The sequence below is a fragment of the Castor canadensis genome, chromosome 3 (genome assembly GCF_047511655.1).
Source record: "Castor canadensis chromosome 3, mCasCan1.hap1v2, whole genome shotgun sequence".
Lineage (NCBI taxonomy): Eukaryota > Metazoa > Chordata > Mammalia > Rodentia > Castoridae > Castor > Castor canadensis.
Window position 1 is genome coordinate 160,152,026 of NC_133388.1, and position 17,474 is coordinate 160,169,499.

The 17,474-nt window shown below is 33.8% G+C and overlaps 1 protein-coding gene across 15 annotated transcripts in view; it reads left to right on the forward strand.

Moving 5' to 3' along the window:
• Vps13b (vacuolar protein sorting 13 homolog B) overlaps positions 1–17,474 on the forward strand; it is a 699,658-nt gene that overhangs the window by 35,831 nt on the left and 646,353 nt on the right. For all 15 annotated transcript variants that reach the window (XR_012446367.1, XR_012446368.1, XR_012446369.1 and 12 more), the window contains exons 5-7: positions 7,148–7,315; positions 9,189–9,370; positions 14,309–14,483. Coding sequence is in view for 12 of the 15 variants with exons in the window: in XM_074068910.1 (XP_073925011.1) it covers positions 7,148–7,315; positions 9,189–9,370; positions 14,309–14,483 (525 nt within the window). In the remaining 3 variants the exon portion in view is untranslated. The remainder of the gene's footprint in view (positions 1–7,147; positions 7,316–9,188; positions 9,371–14,308; positions 14,484–17,474) is intronic.

Here is a 17,474-nt window from a genome sequence, read left to right on the forward strand (position 1 = left end):
TCCTGATCACCACATCCTCACCAACACCTGTTGTTGGTGGTGTTTTGGTGATACCTATTAAACAAGGGTTAGGTGGAATCTTAGTGTGGTTTTGATTTACATTTTCTTTATGGCCAGAGATGGTGAGCATTTTTTTCATGTGTTTTTTGGCCATTTGAATTTCTTCTTTTGTTCTTTCTTTTTTTTTTTTTTTTTTTTGGTGGGACTGAGGTTTGAACCCAAGGCTTACATTGCCCATTTCTTTATTGGATCATTGATTTTGGGTGAGTTTAGTTTTTTGAGTTCCCTGTATATTCTTGTTATCAGTCCTTTGTCTGATGTGTAGCTGGCAAATATTTTCTCCCACTCTGTGGGTGTTCTCTTCAGTTTAGAGACCATTTCTTTTGATGAGCAGAAGCTTTTTCATTTCATGTAGTCCCATTTGTCCATCTTCTCTCTTAGTTGCTGAGCTGCTGGTGTTCTACTTAGGAAGTCCTTGTCTATACCGATTACTTCCAGAGTATTCCCTGCTCTTTCCTGTACTAACTTCAGAGTTTCAGGTCTGATATTAAGGTTCTGGATCCATTTTGAGTTGATACTAGTACAGGGTGATAAACATGGATCTAATTTCAGTTTTTTGCAGGCAGGTAACCACTTTTCCCAAAACGTTTGTTGAAGAGGCTGTCTTTTCTCCATTGTATGTCTCTGGTGCCTTTGTCAAAAATAAGGTGGACGTAGCTGTGCAGGTTCATATTCGGATTCTCTACTCTGTTCCACTGGTCTTCATGTCTGTTTTTGTGCCAGTACCATGCTATTTATATTGCTATTGCTTTGTAATATAGTTTGAAGTTGGGTATTGTGATACCTCCAGCATTGCTCTTTTTGCTGAGTATTACCTTGGCTATTTGTGGTCTCTTGAGTTTCTAAATGAATTTTAGGGTAGATTTTTCAATCTCTGTGATGAGTGTCCTTGGGATTTTGATGGGAATTGCATTAAACATGTAGATTGCTTTTGGTAGTATAGCCATTTTTACTATGTTGATTCTACCAGTCCATAATCATGGGAGATGTTCTACCTTCTGTAGTGTTCCTCTCTCTCTTCCTTCAGGGGTTTGTAGTTCTCCTTGTAGAGGTCATTCACATCCTGTGTTAAGTCTACTCCTAGGTATTTGATTTCTTTTGAGGCTATTGTAAATGGAATTGTTTCCATATATTCTTTCTCAATTTGTTTGTTGTTGGTGTGTAGAAAAGCTAATGAGTTTTGTAAGTTGATTTTGTATCCTGCCACCTTGCTGTAGCTGTTTATGGTGTCTGGGAGTTTTTGGGTAGAGTTTTTTGGGTCTTTGAGGTATAGGATTGTGTTGTCTGCAAATAGGGATATTTTGACAGTGTCTTTACCTATTTGTATTCCTTTTATTTCTTCTTCTTGCCTAATTGCTGTGGCTAGGAATTCCAGGACTGTGTTGAAAAGGAGTGGGGAGAGTGGGCACCCTTGTGTCATTCGTGATTTTAGGGGAAATGGTTTCAGTTTTTCTCCATGAAGTAGGATGTTGGCTGTAGGTTTGTCATATGTAGCCTGTACAGTGTTGAGGTCCATTCCTTCCATTCCTAGTTTTCTTAAGAGCTTTTATCATGCAGTGGTGTTGGATCTTATCAGAGACTTTTTCTACATCTGTTGAGGTGATCAAATGGTTTTTGTCTTTGCTTCTATTAATGTGCTGTATTACATTTATAGATTTGTGTATGTTGAACCACCCCTTGATCCCTGGGATGAAGCCGACTTGGTCGTGGTGAATGATCTTTCTGATACGTTGTTGGATTCAGTTTGCCATTATTTTGTTGAGGATGTTTGCATCGGTGTTTATTCAGGAGGTTGGCCCATAGTTCTTCTTTTTTGGAGGTGTATTTGTCTGGTTTTGGGAAGAGTGTAATACTAGCTTCATAAAAGAAGTTAGACAATGCTCTTTCCCTTTCTATTTCATGGAAGAGTTTAAGGAGAGTTGGTATTATTTCTTTTTTAAATGTCTGATAGAATTCAGCAGAGAATCCATCAGGTCCTAGACTTTTCTTTTTTGGGAGACTCTTTATTGCTGCTTCAATTTCATTTTGTGTTACAGATCTTTTCAAGTGATTAATATCCTCTTGGTTCAATTTTGCAATGTCATAAGGATGTAGAAATTTGTGCACTTCATCAAGATTTTCAAATTTTTTGGAATATAGGTTCTCAAAGTAGTCTCTGATGATTTCCTGGATTTCCATCGTGTTTGTTGTTATTTCCCCTTTTGCATTTCTGATTTTACTGATTTGGGTTTTTTCTTTCCTCATTTTAGTCAGGTGCCAATGGTCTGTTTATCGTGTTTATTTTTTCAAAGAACCAGCTTTTTGTTTTTTTTGGTTCTTTGTATGGTTTTTCTTGTTTCTATTTCATTAATTCTGGCCCTTATTTTTATTATTTTTCTCCTTCTGCTTATTTTGGGTTTTGCTTGTTCTTGTTTTTCAATGAGTTTGAGATGTAGCATTAGGTCATTGATTTGAGATCTTTCTGTCCTTTTAATATATACACTCATGGCTATAAACTTTCCTTTAGGACTTCCTTTGCTGTGTCCCATATGATGTGGTTGGTCTTATTTTCATTTTTAATAACTACCAGGAACATGTTAATTTCCTCTTTTATTTCATTGATGACCACTTGATCATTGAGCAATGTGTTGTTCAGCTTGCAATTGTTTGCATGTTTTCTGCTGCTGTTTTTGTTGTTGAGTTCTAGTTTTAATGCATTGTGATTAGATAGAATGCTTGGGATTATTTCTAGTTTCTTATATTTGCTGAGGCCACTTTGTGCCCTGAGATATGATCCATTTTGGAGAAAGTTCCATGGGGTGCTGAGAAGAATGTATATTATGCAGAAGTTGGTTGAAATACTCTTGTAGACATCAACTAGGTCCATTTGATCTATGGTGTGACTTAGTTCTAGAATTTCTTTATTGATTTTTTTGTTTTGATGACCTATTTATTGGTGATGGGGGTATTAAATTCTACTGCTACTACTGTGTTCGAGTCTATATGTGCTTTGAGGTCCTTCAGAGTATGTTTGAGATTGGATGCACTGACGTTGGGTGCATATAGGTTGCTAATTGTTATTTCCTTTTGGTGTATTTTTCCTTAGTATGGAGTGTCCTTTATCTCGTTTGATCAATGTGAATTTGAAGTCTTCTTTGTCTGAGATAAGTATTGCTACTCCTGCCTGTTTTCTGGGGGCCACTGGTTTGGTAAATCTTCTTCTAGCCTTTCACCCTAAGCCAGTGCTTGTTTCTGTCAGTGAGATGGGTCTTGTGTAGACAACAGATTGTTGGATCTTCCTTTTTAATCCAGTTTGCCAGATGGTGTCTTTTGATGGGTGAGTTAAGTCTGTTATCATTCACTGTTAATATTGATAGGTATCTGGTGATTCCTGTCATTTAGTTGTTCTTGTTGTTTAAGGGTTTGATCTTGTCCAGTTGAATCAGTGTTACTTTCTGATTTCTTGTCTTCTCCTGTATTTTGGTGCTGCCTGTCCTCTCATGGTTTTGTATGCTTTTCATTTTCTGTGCGCATGTTGTGATGGTTTGCTGTTCATTTTTCAAATTTGCAGGGCCATTTGACTTTGGATGTTACTTACTGGCTCAGGAGATGAGTTTTGTGGATTGCTACCTGCCCTATTTTAGGCAGTGGCTTATCACCTGCCCCCTGTTGGCCCTCCTGCCTTTCCAGCCTTTGTTTACTGAAACTTCAGGCGGATATTAGCTCCTTGCCCCTCCCTCCTTCTCCCTGTGAGCTTTCAGTTTTCTTCTGCCTCTGCTGTGTGCTATTTTTCAGTTCTTTGTTTATTCAGTTTTTTTTTCCCCCCAGGGATTCAGTCTGCCCAGGGGACTATGCTGGTTTACCCTGGGGGTGCCTGGGGACATACCATATGATGCTTGGTGCTCACCTGTTTGGTCTGCTCAATGTCTCCCAAGCAGGTTTGGAGCTGGTGTCTGGTGGTGGCAGCTCTCCTGTTTTCTCAGTGTAATGTGGCATGGAGAAGTTTTCTACCAGCTAGGGGTTCAGGGTGTCGAAGTGTTGATTCTCTTTGCTGGTAATATTTCCACATTCTGGAAGTGGGAACACAAATGTTGTATAACCTGGAAATGTTACACATCAAAAAGTTGTGTAATATATTTTCAGGTACTGTAACTAAGTTATTAACTATGGAGTTTCTGATTTTGAGCAGCTTGGCTTCTTAGTAACTAAATCAGGATGAATTAATTTTAGATCATGTCTCTGTCGCAAAAATTATTTGGTACATGCTATTTAAGAATATCATAAATATAGCTGGGTACCAATGGCTCATGCCTGTAATCCTAGGTGCTTGGAAGGCTGAGATCCTTCAGGTCTCAGTTTGAGGCCAGACTCATAGCTCATGAGACCCCATCTCAAACAATCAAAAACAACAACAATAAAAAAAATCAGAACAAAATGGATTAGAGGTGAGACCCAAGCAGTAGAGTGCCTGCTTTATGAGTGTGAAGCTTTGAGTTCAAAACCAGAGTCCCATAAAAAAAAAAAAAGAATGTCATAAGTAATATACAGTTTTTCCCTTTTAGGGTTTAATAGTTGAATAGAGAAAATATGTATACACATACATAAAAAATGACAGTTGTAACATAAAGCCAAGAGAAGTGGTAGAGGCAGCTTTCCTTAGTGTTTATATATAGGATGGGGACATTAAAGAAGAGGATATCAGGGAAGGGGCAGTTATAATATTCCTGAACAAGAAGGGAGAATAGGCAAAAGTATTCTGAGCAGAAAAAAAGAACATGATGAGCAAAGTCAGTGAAAATTCATAGCATTTTCATCTGTTTCTGTGGGCATACATGGATGTGTTTGGAAGAATGGGATTTATGGTGATAGAGAGAGAGAGAGAGATAATGGATAAGAAGTTCTGGCTAGGTTGGCTAGTAATGTCCTATTTTAAAGCCATCTAGTATTTTATCTTAAAGGTTCTCAACTCTAAGGTGACCTTCCATTTTCAGATGCTTGTGGAATAGACCTGGATTATTATTATATTTTTGAACAGAGACCCAGAGAGTATCTAAATATGGATTGATCAATGCTATCAGATGTTTGCCATGTCCCTGTAGCTTGCTTAGAGCCAAGTTATGAGGAATTATAGAGATAGTGTACCATTTATTCTGTTGGTCCTGAATTACATAGTTTGGTATTGTACTTTTAATAAGGAAGCATAATAGTCTTCTACAGAAGTAGTTCTTTTTAGATATTTAATTCTTTTATTTTGGTGAACTTATGTATGCATTTTGATTTGTAGATCAGTATTATAATGAAACTAAGGAAATATTAAAATAAATGTAAAAATCCATCAGTAGTGTTGGTGCATACTGTATTATGTTTCTATTACTTTGGATTATACATTTTCTCAAGTGTTATCTTTTACTTTGTTTTGAAGATGATGAAAACTGATGAACTCTTAAATGGTTTTTATGAGTTCCCTATTGATGACAGGTTTTCAGAAATAGGAAAACTAATATTAATCATGCTTACTGACTTCTTAGAAGCATTTATTTTTGTTTGTAATATTTGTGTTGAGCAGTAATGGCAAGGAGTAATGTATATTATAAGCTTGAATATTTTGATGTTTAAAATTTGTTTTGGAAGTCTGATTCAACTTTAAACCTATTAATATTTCATATGTTTATTTTATAGTATATGATAACTGGCAGTCTAAAAGCTGCTAATAGTTTTCATATACAAGAGAAAACCTTGAACCAGAATTGTGTTGTATTTCTTTCATATTTGTATCTATTGGGAATGAATGAAGTTGTTTTATCATTTTTGTTTGTTTTGTTTTGTTTGGTTTTACTGGGGATTGAATCTAAGGCCTTGTCCATATTAGACAAGTGCTCTAACACTGAGCTACATCCCTATCCCAAAGGAATTATTTTTTGCAAACATGTTATGGTTGAATAGATTTAAATAAGATTTCTTCAAGAGAGGCTTAAAGTATAGGTGTTGGTACTGTGAGCTTCTGACAGAAATTGATTTCATTTTGTTCAGTAAAGTTGTATTCAATGAATATATAAGTATTATTTTTTAAAAATAGCTAATCTTTTAATAGCTTTTTATAGGGGACATACATTTGAGTTAAGGGAAAAGCTTTTATCTTTATTTCCCATTGTTTTAAATATTGTTTTACACTTAGCTAGTTTTATTTCTGTTTTCAGTGGCATTTCTCAGTTATACATCCATATATAAGCTTCTTATGTGGAAAATTTGTGAGATTATGGTATATGAAATCAGAAGAAAATTTTGAAGCTATAAAGGAAAAGAAAGCTCACCTGTTACTTTCTGTTGTTTTTAGTTTTTAAAAACCATTACTTCTATTTCACTTTCTATTCCCATGTTTTGATTTTGTTTTATCCAGTCTCTCTCTATACATTTACTTCTGCAACAAATGTATTTATCTTTAAATCTTTAACTCTTCCTTCTTTCATTCATATTATCCAATCTACTCTTTTTCAGTATTGAATGTTAGTAAGTGAATATAGTTGAATCCATTAATATGTTCATTTTTCTCCCATTTTTATTCCCTCAGGCATAATTTTTAGATTTTTTTTTTATGGATAAAGGAGAAAGAGAATGATGGTAGCTGGTTAAAGAAGGTTAAAAAAGCTCATCTTTTAATGTATTGTATAGCCAGCATAAAATAACATTGTTGCTATCTCTCTCTCTATCAATCATCTATACATCATCTATCTATCACCTATCTTTCATCTATCATCTATCTACCTACCTACTAATCTATTTATTTTTTGAGTTGGTTTCTCCCTGGTCTCAAATTCATGATCCTCCTGTTTCAGCCTTCTGAGTAGCTGTGCGTATAAGTGTGGGCTACTGCGTCTGGCTGTTTGATTTAAAGAAATGTTTGTAAAAGTTTTTTTTTGTTGGAATGGACCATCTGCTGCTTATCAGCTGTGTCACTCTGGCACATCTTTTAACCTATCCAAACTTTAGGTTCCTCTTTGCAAAATATGCTAAAAATACCCACCTCTCACATATATTAAGTTCAATAGCATTTTAAGAAATATTTATTGGTAGACTTGTGGCTAATTGAACCCTTTTTTCTGCTCTATAGGATACGTGCAGAGTCTGATTAGACGGGTGGTAAATAATGTAAACATTGTTATAAATAATCTCATATTAAAGTATGTTGAAGATGATATTGTTCTTTCAGTCAACATTACATCTGCAGAATGCTATACAGTGGGTGAATTATGGGATCGTGCGTTCATGGATATTTCTGGTGAGTAAATATCAAGAGGATAGTTTGTATTTTTCCATAAGTAAAATGATTGCCTTGATTTCTTAACACTTTTTTTGACCACTGGCTTTTATGGTAAATCTAATGAAAGCTTTATAACTATAGTGTTTGAAAAGTGTTCATATGTAAAATTTACAGCAGGTTAATACAAGCCTAGATTTAAAAAACTCCACATTTTTAGCTAGGTGCTGGTAGCTCATGCCTGTAATCCTGGCGACTCAGGAGGCAGAGATCATGAGGCTCACAATTTAAGGCTAGCCTGGGCAAATAGTTCGAGAGACCCTATCTTGAAAAAACTTATCACAAAAAAGGACTTATGAAGTGACTCAAGGTGTAGACCCTGAGTTCAAACCCTAATAATGAAAAAAATAAGCAACCTAATAAATACATTCTTGTTTCTTTCTTTTTCTTTTTGTTGGTGTGGGAGTACCATGCTTGCTAGGCAGTCTCTCTACCACTTGAACCATACCTCCAGCCCAAGATTCTTAATTTTCATTCCTTCTTACCTATCATGTGCTAATTGCAAATATGATGTAAATATTTTACAATGTCATGGGTTGTATTAATAAAAATTAAATGATAATCATTTAAAAATTTTAATGTTTTTGAAGGGAGAAAGGGAGCATATTGCTTTTACATAGTTTATTAATGTTAATATATCTGATTTATGTTTTAGTCTTGCATATTCTAGAGCACAATTGGAAATTTTTTGATTACCTGAAGCCTCTTTTAACTGTTGCTTGCTACATTCTTCTACTTATCTTAAAAGAACTATTAAGTGAAAATATAATTTTAATAATTATTATTTATTCCTCTTATGTTCTGTATGGTAGGCAGTATGCAAAGTATTGAAAATATAGCTGTGAATGAGAGATACTACTTCAGTTTGTCAGGGGAGATGCTAATAAGTAAAAAATTTGTTGGAAAATGTTCTGATAGGGTAAGGAATGGTTTTTTTTAGGGGGGGCAAGTAAAGACTATGGTGAGTGCCTTTTATGTGTGACTTGCCATGGTGTGTATTTGTTTATGGTATTATTAGCACCAATTTTGAATTCTGCCTGTACCACTTAGTAGTGTATGACCTTGGGTGAATTATGTCTGTTTCTGAGTTTCCTCATTAGTAAAACAAGACTAACATAAGTCCTTTCTTATAGATTTATTTTTATTAAATGAGTTAATGCACTGACTTATGAAGTATAACGTTAGTGCTAAAAATGAGTTGCTATTGTTTAATATTCATTTTTCTAATTCTCCTAATTCCATCTATGGAATACTTAGTATACTTAATTCTTACTCATTTACTTGTACATTCATGTATTCATCTGATCTTGCGCACAGATACATGAGCACATTAGCAGTAATGATAATTCTGCTAGTATGGAGCACTAGTGGTGGAGGGAAGAGTCAAATCAAGATTTTTCAAATCCTAGTTCAGGACTCTTTCTAATTCGCTATAAATTTCCAAAGTAACATTTGCATAATTTCTGTATTAAAACTAAAAGTTACAAGATCAGGATTAATCTGCATTTTCAAAATATGAAGACTGAACCTTCGAAAACAGACAAAAATCAATGTATATTTCTGTTCTGCTAGTTTCATGACTTAACTAGACAGGTACTTGAAACTTAATTTTACTTTGCTCTAGACCTTTAACTAAGACTTAATAAAATGAATGTACAAGCAAATGAGTAAGAAATAATAATAGCAGCAAATAAGATTCATGGAGCAGTTAAGAATATGATGTTAGTGTTGTTTTACAGTGCTATTATTTTTATTAGTATTTTTACTAATAAATAATAGTTGCCTTTTCCTCTGATTTTCCTTTTAACCTAAAATGTTTTTCTTTTCTTTTTAGCAACTGATCTTGTGTTAAGAAAGGTTATCAATTTTTCTGACTGTACAGTTTGTCTTGATAAACGAAATGCCAGTGGTAAAATAGAATTTTACCAGGATCCTTTATTATACAAATGTTCCTTTAGAACCCGCCTGCATTTTACATATGATAACCTGAATTCCAAGATGCCATCCATTATTAAAGTAGGTGTCTCCCTTTTTCTAGTAAAGTTGCATGTCTATTTTGTTTATTGACTCTTGGGTGTGCTAATTATAACAAAAAAAATCAAAGAAATTAACCTCGTAAATACATATGCTGTTTATTTTATAAAACAACTTTAAATGTACTTATAATTTTTATGCTTATATTTATAATTATTTATATAATGCATCCTACTACACATATTTTGGACATAACTTTTTGTAACAATAATTTCCTTTTTAAGTTTGTGTAGCTGTTTTTTCAGTGTTTCTTTAACTAGACAGAAGAGTTGTTATTAGAAAGTAGCATGAGGCACTGGGTTCAATCTCCAGGCCCACTCTCAAAAAAAAAAAAGTGTTTATACCTTTTAGTTGACTGGTTATCAGTAATCTATATTTTTAATCCTCGTTATATCCAGTATGATCTGACTAGTTGTTTTCTCTTTCTTACGTAATTTTATAAGGCTTGATGTGCTTATCTAAAGAAGTTTTACCTTTTGAAGCTTGTTCGTGGTAGTGCATGGATCCCCACACTAGGGAGGCTTGAGGCATGAGGATTCCAAGATGAAGGCTACCTGGCCTACATAGTGAGACCTTGTCTCACAACAAAACAAAATAAAACAAACAAACGGGAACAACTAAAAGAAGTGTTAGTTTTGTTCCATGGTTTTAAAATGTAAATAAAATTTTAGCATATGAGAGTTTTCCAAGACAAGTCCTTGATACAGGTGAAAATTTTGTTCTCTAAGGTAGTGGTATACATTTCCAATATATATACTTTATATGTAAGCATAAATCCTGTCACCATTTGTTACTTAACAGTTTTCTTAACATTATCTGTCTCTCTTTTTCTTGGAAGAATTCACACAAAGACTTGTTACTTTATTAACTAAGTTTTAATGTGTAATAAATTTTTATTATTGAATTACTTGCCTTTGATACCACATTTCTATGATAGAAGGACTTGTCCTAAGTCTGACAGTGGCATTTTATATTTGAATGTGGCTATATAAAAATTAGGTTTTTTTTAACATTTTGTTTTATTAAAATGTATTATTTTTTGTAACTTTGCCATATTTTATATTTGTACATAAAATTGACTTGTTTTCTTGATAATTTGTATTTTACTTTCCAGTGCATATAATGCATACTTACTTGTTTTTTAACTGTACTGGGATTTGAAATCAGGGGCATGTACTGGCTAGGCAGGTGCTTTATCACTTTAGCTATGCCCCACCCTTTTTTTGCTTTAGTTATTTTTTTAGGTAGAGTCTCACATTTTTGCCCAGGACTGACTTCAGACCACAGTTGTCCTATCTGTGGTCTCTGCATAGTTGGGAACACAGGCACATGCCACTATGCTCAGCTTGCAAGCTTCTTTCTTTCCTTATTTATTTATCTAGGCGGTACTGGGGGTTTGAACCCAGGGCCTTGTGTTTTCTTGGCAGGTGTTCTACCACTTGAGCCACTCCGCCAACCCTTTTTGTGTTTTGAGATAAGGTCTCCTTTTATGTGTGGGCTGACCTGACCACAGTCCTCCTGTTTGTGCATCCCTACATATCTGGGATGACAGGCATGTACTGTCATTCCCAGCCATTGGTGATGATGGGGTCTTGAGAACTTTTTTTCCTAGGCTGTCCTCTATACATGATCTCTACTTCCCTAAGTAGCTGGATTATAGACGTGAGCCTTGAGTTAATTTCTTTGGAAAGATAAGCATGCAAACCTTTTAATACAATGATATTTATATCCCTTGTCTCTGGAAAATGAGCATATTTTCTTAAATCTTAGATCTACACTAAATTTGGGGAATGTGAAGATAAATTTAAAAAGTATATACTAATGAGGCAAGGTCTTGCTATGTAGCAAGGCTAGCTTGGAATTTACTATGTAGCCCAGGCTGGCCTTGCACTTGCAATCTTCCTGTCTCAGCCTTTCCATCACAGTTATGTGCCACCATGCCTTGGCTCAAAACATGTTTTGTTTCATTTTTCTGTGTTTTGAGACAGGGTCTCACAATGTAACCTAGGCTGTCCATGAACAAACTATGTATCCTAGGGTGACCTCAAGCTCATGATCCTTTGCTTCAGCCTCCTGACTGCTGGGATTAAATGCATGAACCACTATATCTGGCACCAAATATAGTTTGAAAGCAAGTAAAGAACGCATGGAATTAAGGATATAATGTAATTTTAGTGCAAATTTAATTGTCCATTCTAGGATTTGACTAAATTAGAGGAAAATATTAAAATAAATCAACAAAGAAAAACTTAGTATTGGCAGGCATGTAAGTAAATATTGTCTCAAAATTGATTAGCCATGACATTTCATTGTAAAAATGTGTCTTAACATAAATAAGCTTGTTGGTATGTAGTTTTTGACCGTCTAAACTACCACATATACCATTATGTTATGCTCAACTGAAATAATTTTTTAAAGTTTTTTAAAATTAATATTGTGATACAAAATTTGCCATTTTGAGTTAGATCCATCATTCTTCCAATTCTGGTTCTAGGAAATATGTGTTAAATGGGTGTGGTTAACCTTGATTACCTCAAACACAGGGTTTTCCCCAAAATGTTCCAGATACCTTATTTTTTTTTTTTTTTAAGAAAACTTTCACATATGCTTGTTTAAGTGACTTTTGAATTTATTTATTTATATTGTAATTAAGATTTTATAATTTTTTAATCTTTTGTATGTAAGATGTCCTAGAGATAATAAAACTTATGAGAAATCAATCACGTGGATACATAATTAATATAATTGTTTCCTTATTTTTTAAAGTGTGCATTTTTTCAGGGGAAGGAAAGTCTGTATGTAAAACATTGAACACATCTTTGGTTAATTACTTAGGAAAGACTTCTATTGCTGTAAATATCTTATTAATGAGTTTCAACTTAAGACTGGTAATCTTTGTTGCAAAATTGTTTCCAGGAAAGTTTAAGCAGCATGTACACCATGTCTATTGAGAGGAGTGCCTATATTATATTCTTGCTAGCCTTAAATATCAAATTTTTAAAAACTGTGAGCTTGTTGAGCATAAAAAACATCTAACTGACATTTATTAGTGAGTTAGATATTTGAAGATATTTTCAAGTGGCTATTTAATTGTTGAACTATTCATTCAGGTTCTTTTTCCATTTTTCTGTTGATTTATTTAAAATTGATTTTTTTCTGTTGATCCAAGCTTGATCTTTTTTTTTTTCTTTTATTGTTGTGATGAGTGGGGTTACATTGTGGCATTTACACAAGTTCTTATAATGTATCAAATATATCATACATGAATTCACTGCCTCCTCCATTCTCCTTCCCCCCACCAATTCCTGAAGTAGTTTCAACAGGTATCATTTTTGCATTTACTTACATGTGTACACATTTTATTTCACCGTATTCACCCTCCTTCCCAACTTTCCTCAACACCTCTCCCCCTCACTGGTGCCAGCCCTCCCTCCTGGGCAGGACTTGTTCCGCCCTCCTGTTCTCTGATTTTCTAGGAGAGAAACAAGAAAAGATGAAATGATAAACATGATATTTTAGCTTGTGATAAAAGTAACTATGCAGGGAGTTTCCTTGTGATATTTCCATTGGTTTATCTCTTCTAATTCTCTTTATTAGAATTAGAACTAGAAAGGAACCTTAGTTCCTTTCTTATGGTAGTTTCAGTCAGTTTAAGATTTCTGTATTTATTCCTGTATAGTGAGTATAAAGAATTTTTGATATGCATAATAAGGATGGGTTCTTTGTCTATCATTGGTTTTGCTAAGATTGCTTATCATTGGTGTTATTGGCACAATATAGTATTTGAAAGGATGTGGCACAGAAATCTCAAGATTTCTTGAATGTATAAGCCAGCTGTGGTGGTGTCTAGTACCATTTGCAGTCCCAACTCCTGCTTGAGGCAGGAGGATCATGAGTTCCAGGCCAGCCTGGGCCATATGGTGATACTCTGTCTCAAAACAAACAAACAAATACAAATAGATAAACAAGTCTCAAAGCTTAACATTTCTACTTACTCCTCTGCTCTTGTCCCCATTTTCTTACTTCTTTCAGGCTTATTCAGTGGGTGATTTTTTTTAGGTCAGTTTAAAATCTGTGGATGTATTTGAAATCTAATATTTAATTCCCCTCCCATATACTTTTTCTTCCCTTGCTAAATACAACATTTTTGTGTCTTAAGTCCTAAAAAATATGATTACCATTATTTCTTTTCCATTTTTCATATATACTTAAATACCATTTCATCAAAATAAACCTTCTAAGAGACTTGACTTTATGGCTTAATTGGTTTTATTCCATGTTTATATAGGAAACCATTACACTAAAGCTGTGTTTAGTTTCCATTGATGTCTCTTTTATTAAGGAGAACCTTGAATGCTATCCATCCTATTTTGTAGTTATCAGTCTTATTTTTTTCTTTTAACTGATTCATGTGATAAATTTTATGTCATGTTTAAATATATTTAAAATTTGTCTAAAAACTTTCTTGAATATATTTAATTTGCTTTTATGTATTTGACAGTAAATTTTTTATTATTTCCATACTTCAACAGTTATAATATTAGTTTTTTGCCAATGTGGTTTTAGGATGCTTATTTATTCTTTTAGGTTAATAAAACTGATAATAGTGATTAAAGTTATACTAGAATGATATTACGAAGCTTTTGTTATTCTTGGGTTTGAGAAAGATCTTTCTGTTATTTTGAAAGAGAAGCACTATCATTCTTTAGTTACATAACTTTTGGTTACATAGTTTTTCTTTTGGATTAGTTATCTGGAAATCTAATGTGAATATATCTTCTGAGTGTGAATTCTATTTGTATATACATAATTTGGCTTTATTTAGATTTTGTCTAAAGTTTTTTGATCATCACAGCAAAATTATCTACTTATCTTAAAGGTTATTGCCCTTAAAAATGTTTTTGTTTTTTCAAAATACAGATTCATACCTTAGTGGAGAGTTTGAAACTTTCTATCACAGATCAACAACTACCTATGTTTATCCGTATAATGCAGCTTGGGATTGCTCTTTACTATGGTGAAATAGGCAGTTTTAAAGATGGTGAAATAGAAGACCCTATTTGTCACAGTAAAGATATGTTAGGAAACATTGCAGGTAAGTATAACCAAAACTTAATTTAGAACTATACATCTTACAAAGTGTTTTAAAGTTTCCCAATGGAAACTTTAAAAAATGGAATAGATTGAGTTAAGCACTGTTTTCATGTGATCAAATGATTGTATTTTGGTTGTTTTGCTCTAGTTTGATTTTTATCTACATGCTGAATGTTATTTTGATTTTCGTATTTCAGTGTACTAAAATAATATTTCTAATAGATACATGTGTTCAGAATGTATATTTACTAAAAGTCAAAGTTTTACAAACTCAGGATATCCTGGTAAATGAATGTATTGGTAATTTTTCTGTAAAAGCTCACCAAGAGTTATTTAATTGAGCTCTTTTTAAAGTTAATTCATTTTGCTACAATTTTACTAAAGCTTGTGTATAAGAAGACATCATTGGTAATGTGGAAAAATACTAAGATAAATTAGATGTGTTCTCTTAAAATCTTAGGCTCAAATAATAAATAACTATGAACAGAACTATGATGTACTACATATTGGTAGAATGTTTCATAAACAAAGTTATGACTGCTCTGAAGTGGAAAAATGACAAAAAGTAATTTTTGACTAGGTATTGGTCTTGTGTCTCAGAAACAGTTTTAAGAAGATAATTTATTGCCATAGATGGAACCTTAAGAGAAGAGCATTAGGACACATAACTCAGTTTACAAATGGGCAAATATACATTTCTACAAAGGTAAAACAAATGGCCAATTACCACACGAAAAGATACTCATCATTAGTTATGAGAGGAATGCAAATTAAAACTTCCAAGAGTTCACAGCCATTAGGATTATTATAATAAAAAAGTCACATAATAAGTGTTGTTCAGGATGTAGAGAAATTGAAACCCATCTATGTTGCTTGTGGAGAAAATGTAAAATTATGTACCCATTTTTGGAAAACAATTTGGCACCTTTTTAAAAACTTGAGTGTACTATTGTTATATGACCCAGCATTTCTACTCCTACATATATATCAAGAGATCTAACATGTAGACATAAAAAATTAAACATGAGTGTTCCTAACAGCATTATTTGTAATAGTCCCAAATTGAAAAGAGAAAAAAAAAAAAAAAAACCAAATGTCTACCAGATGTTGAATGGCTAAACAGTTGTTTATATAGGCACACTGGAATATTATTCAGCCATGCAATGAATGGTCTGGTATGTCTTACTACATAAATGAATATTGAAAATGTTAATGTTATCTTAAGCAATAGTAGCCAGTCAGATTGTATGAATTGTCCAGAATAGGCAGTTCTGTAGAGGCAGAATGTAACCAGGGAGAACAATTGCAATTAGGTGGGTTTCCTATGATGATAATGTCCTAAAATTAGATAGTGGTTCTGGTTGTTCAACTTTATTTCTATACTAAAATCCACTGAATTGTATGTGTTCCAAGTGTGAATTTTATGGCATTTAAACTTTATCTCTTTAGTTTTTGAAGTGAAAGTTACAAAGTGAAATGTATAAATCTTAAATATACTTACATATATTTGTAACTCAGACTGACTTCGAATTTGAGGTTCTCTTGGCTCTGCTTCTCCAATGTTGGGATTATAGGTATGAAACACTATCCTTGGCTCTGTTCATTGAGTTTTGAGAAATGCATACATTTGTGTGATGTAAAACACCAATATATAGTTCATTAACACCTTAAAAGCTCCTTTTACTCTTAGTTTTAGTAATTTACCCTCTACCTACCTGCCTCTACTCTGTAAACTGTTCTGATTTTTTTTTTTGCAAAATAGATTAGTTTTGTTCATTCTAGAATTTCATATAAATAGAATTATACAGTACTAGTACATTAGTACAACATTTCTTTTGTGAAAGGTTTCCTTCATTCAGTCTAATATTTTTGGGATTCATCTATATTGTATTATCAGTCACTGTTATAGATTGAATATGGAATATCCCCCCCAAATTCATGTTATGAAGAGTTGATCTGCAATGCAAAGCTCAGAAGTGGGGCTTTTGGGAAATGATTGGCTCCTCAGGGCTCTGACCTAATCAGTGGATTAATTCATTGATGGATTCATAATCTGATGGCTTTTTTGGGAGGTGGCAGAAACTAGGAGGTGGGGCCTGGTTGGAGAAAATGGGTCACTAGGAGGTATGCCTCTGAAGGGCATACCTTGTCTCTAGTCCCTTCCTGTTTCTCCTGGCTGCCATGAGGAAGCTGCTTTCCTCTGCTATTCCCTGCTGCCATTATGTTCTCCCTCATATTTCAGTTCCATAGTAATGGAGCCAGTCAACCATAGACTGAAACCTCTGAAACTGAGTCAAACTAAATCTTTCCTACAATAATCTGTTTCTCTTGGTTATTTGTCACGGTGACGAAAAGTCTAAATAGTATAGTTCTTCTTTCCTTTTTATTGCTAGCAACATTGTCTTAACATACAATAGTTTATTTAGCCATTTCCTCATTGATACATAGGGAGTTTCTAGTTGTTGGACCGTGTATAGGTTTTTCCTATTATAAATAAAGCTTTTTCCGACATTTTTGTACAAGTTTCATGTAGACTTGTGCTATTCTTTCTTAGGTAAAATACCTAAGAGTAGTATTATATGTTTAGTTTTTAAAGAAACTACCTGTGTAAGTCAGCTTTACACTGAAACAAGTTCCTGAGATAATCAACTTATAAAAACAGGTTTATTTTGGCTCACAGTTTTGGAGGTTTCATTTCAGAATTGTTGAGCTCCATTTGCTTTGGGCCTGTTGAAAGGTAGTACATCTTGATGGGAGTAGATAGTAGAGCAAACCAGTCACCTCATTTCATGACTAGGAAGTGAAAGGAAGTATGAGTAAGGGTTGGAGTTCCACTATTCCCTTTGTAGACATGATACAAAGACCTCTGACTAGGACACACATCTTAAAGTTGCTACCACCTCTAAGGAGCAGGACTCGGGAAGCAAGCATTTAAAGTATGAACCTCTGGGGACACTTATCCAAACCATAGCACTATCTGACCTATTTTTCA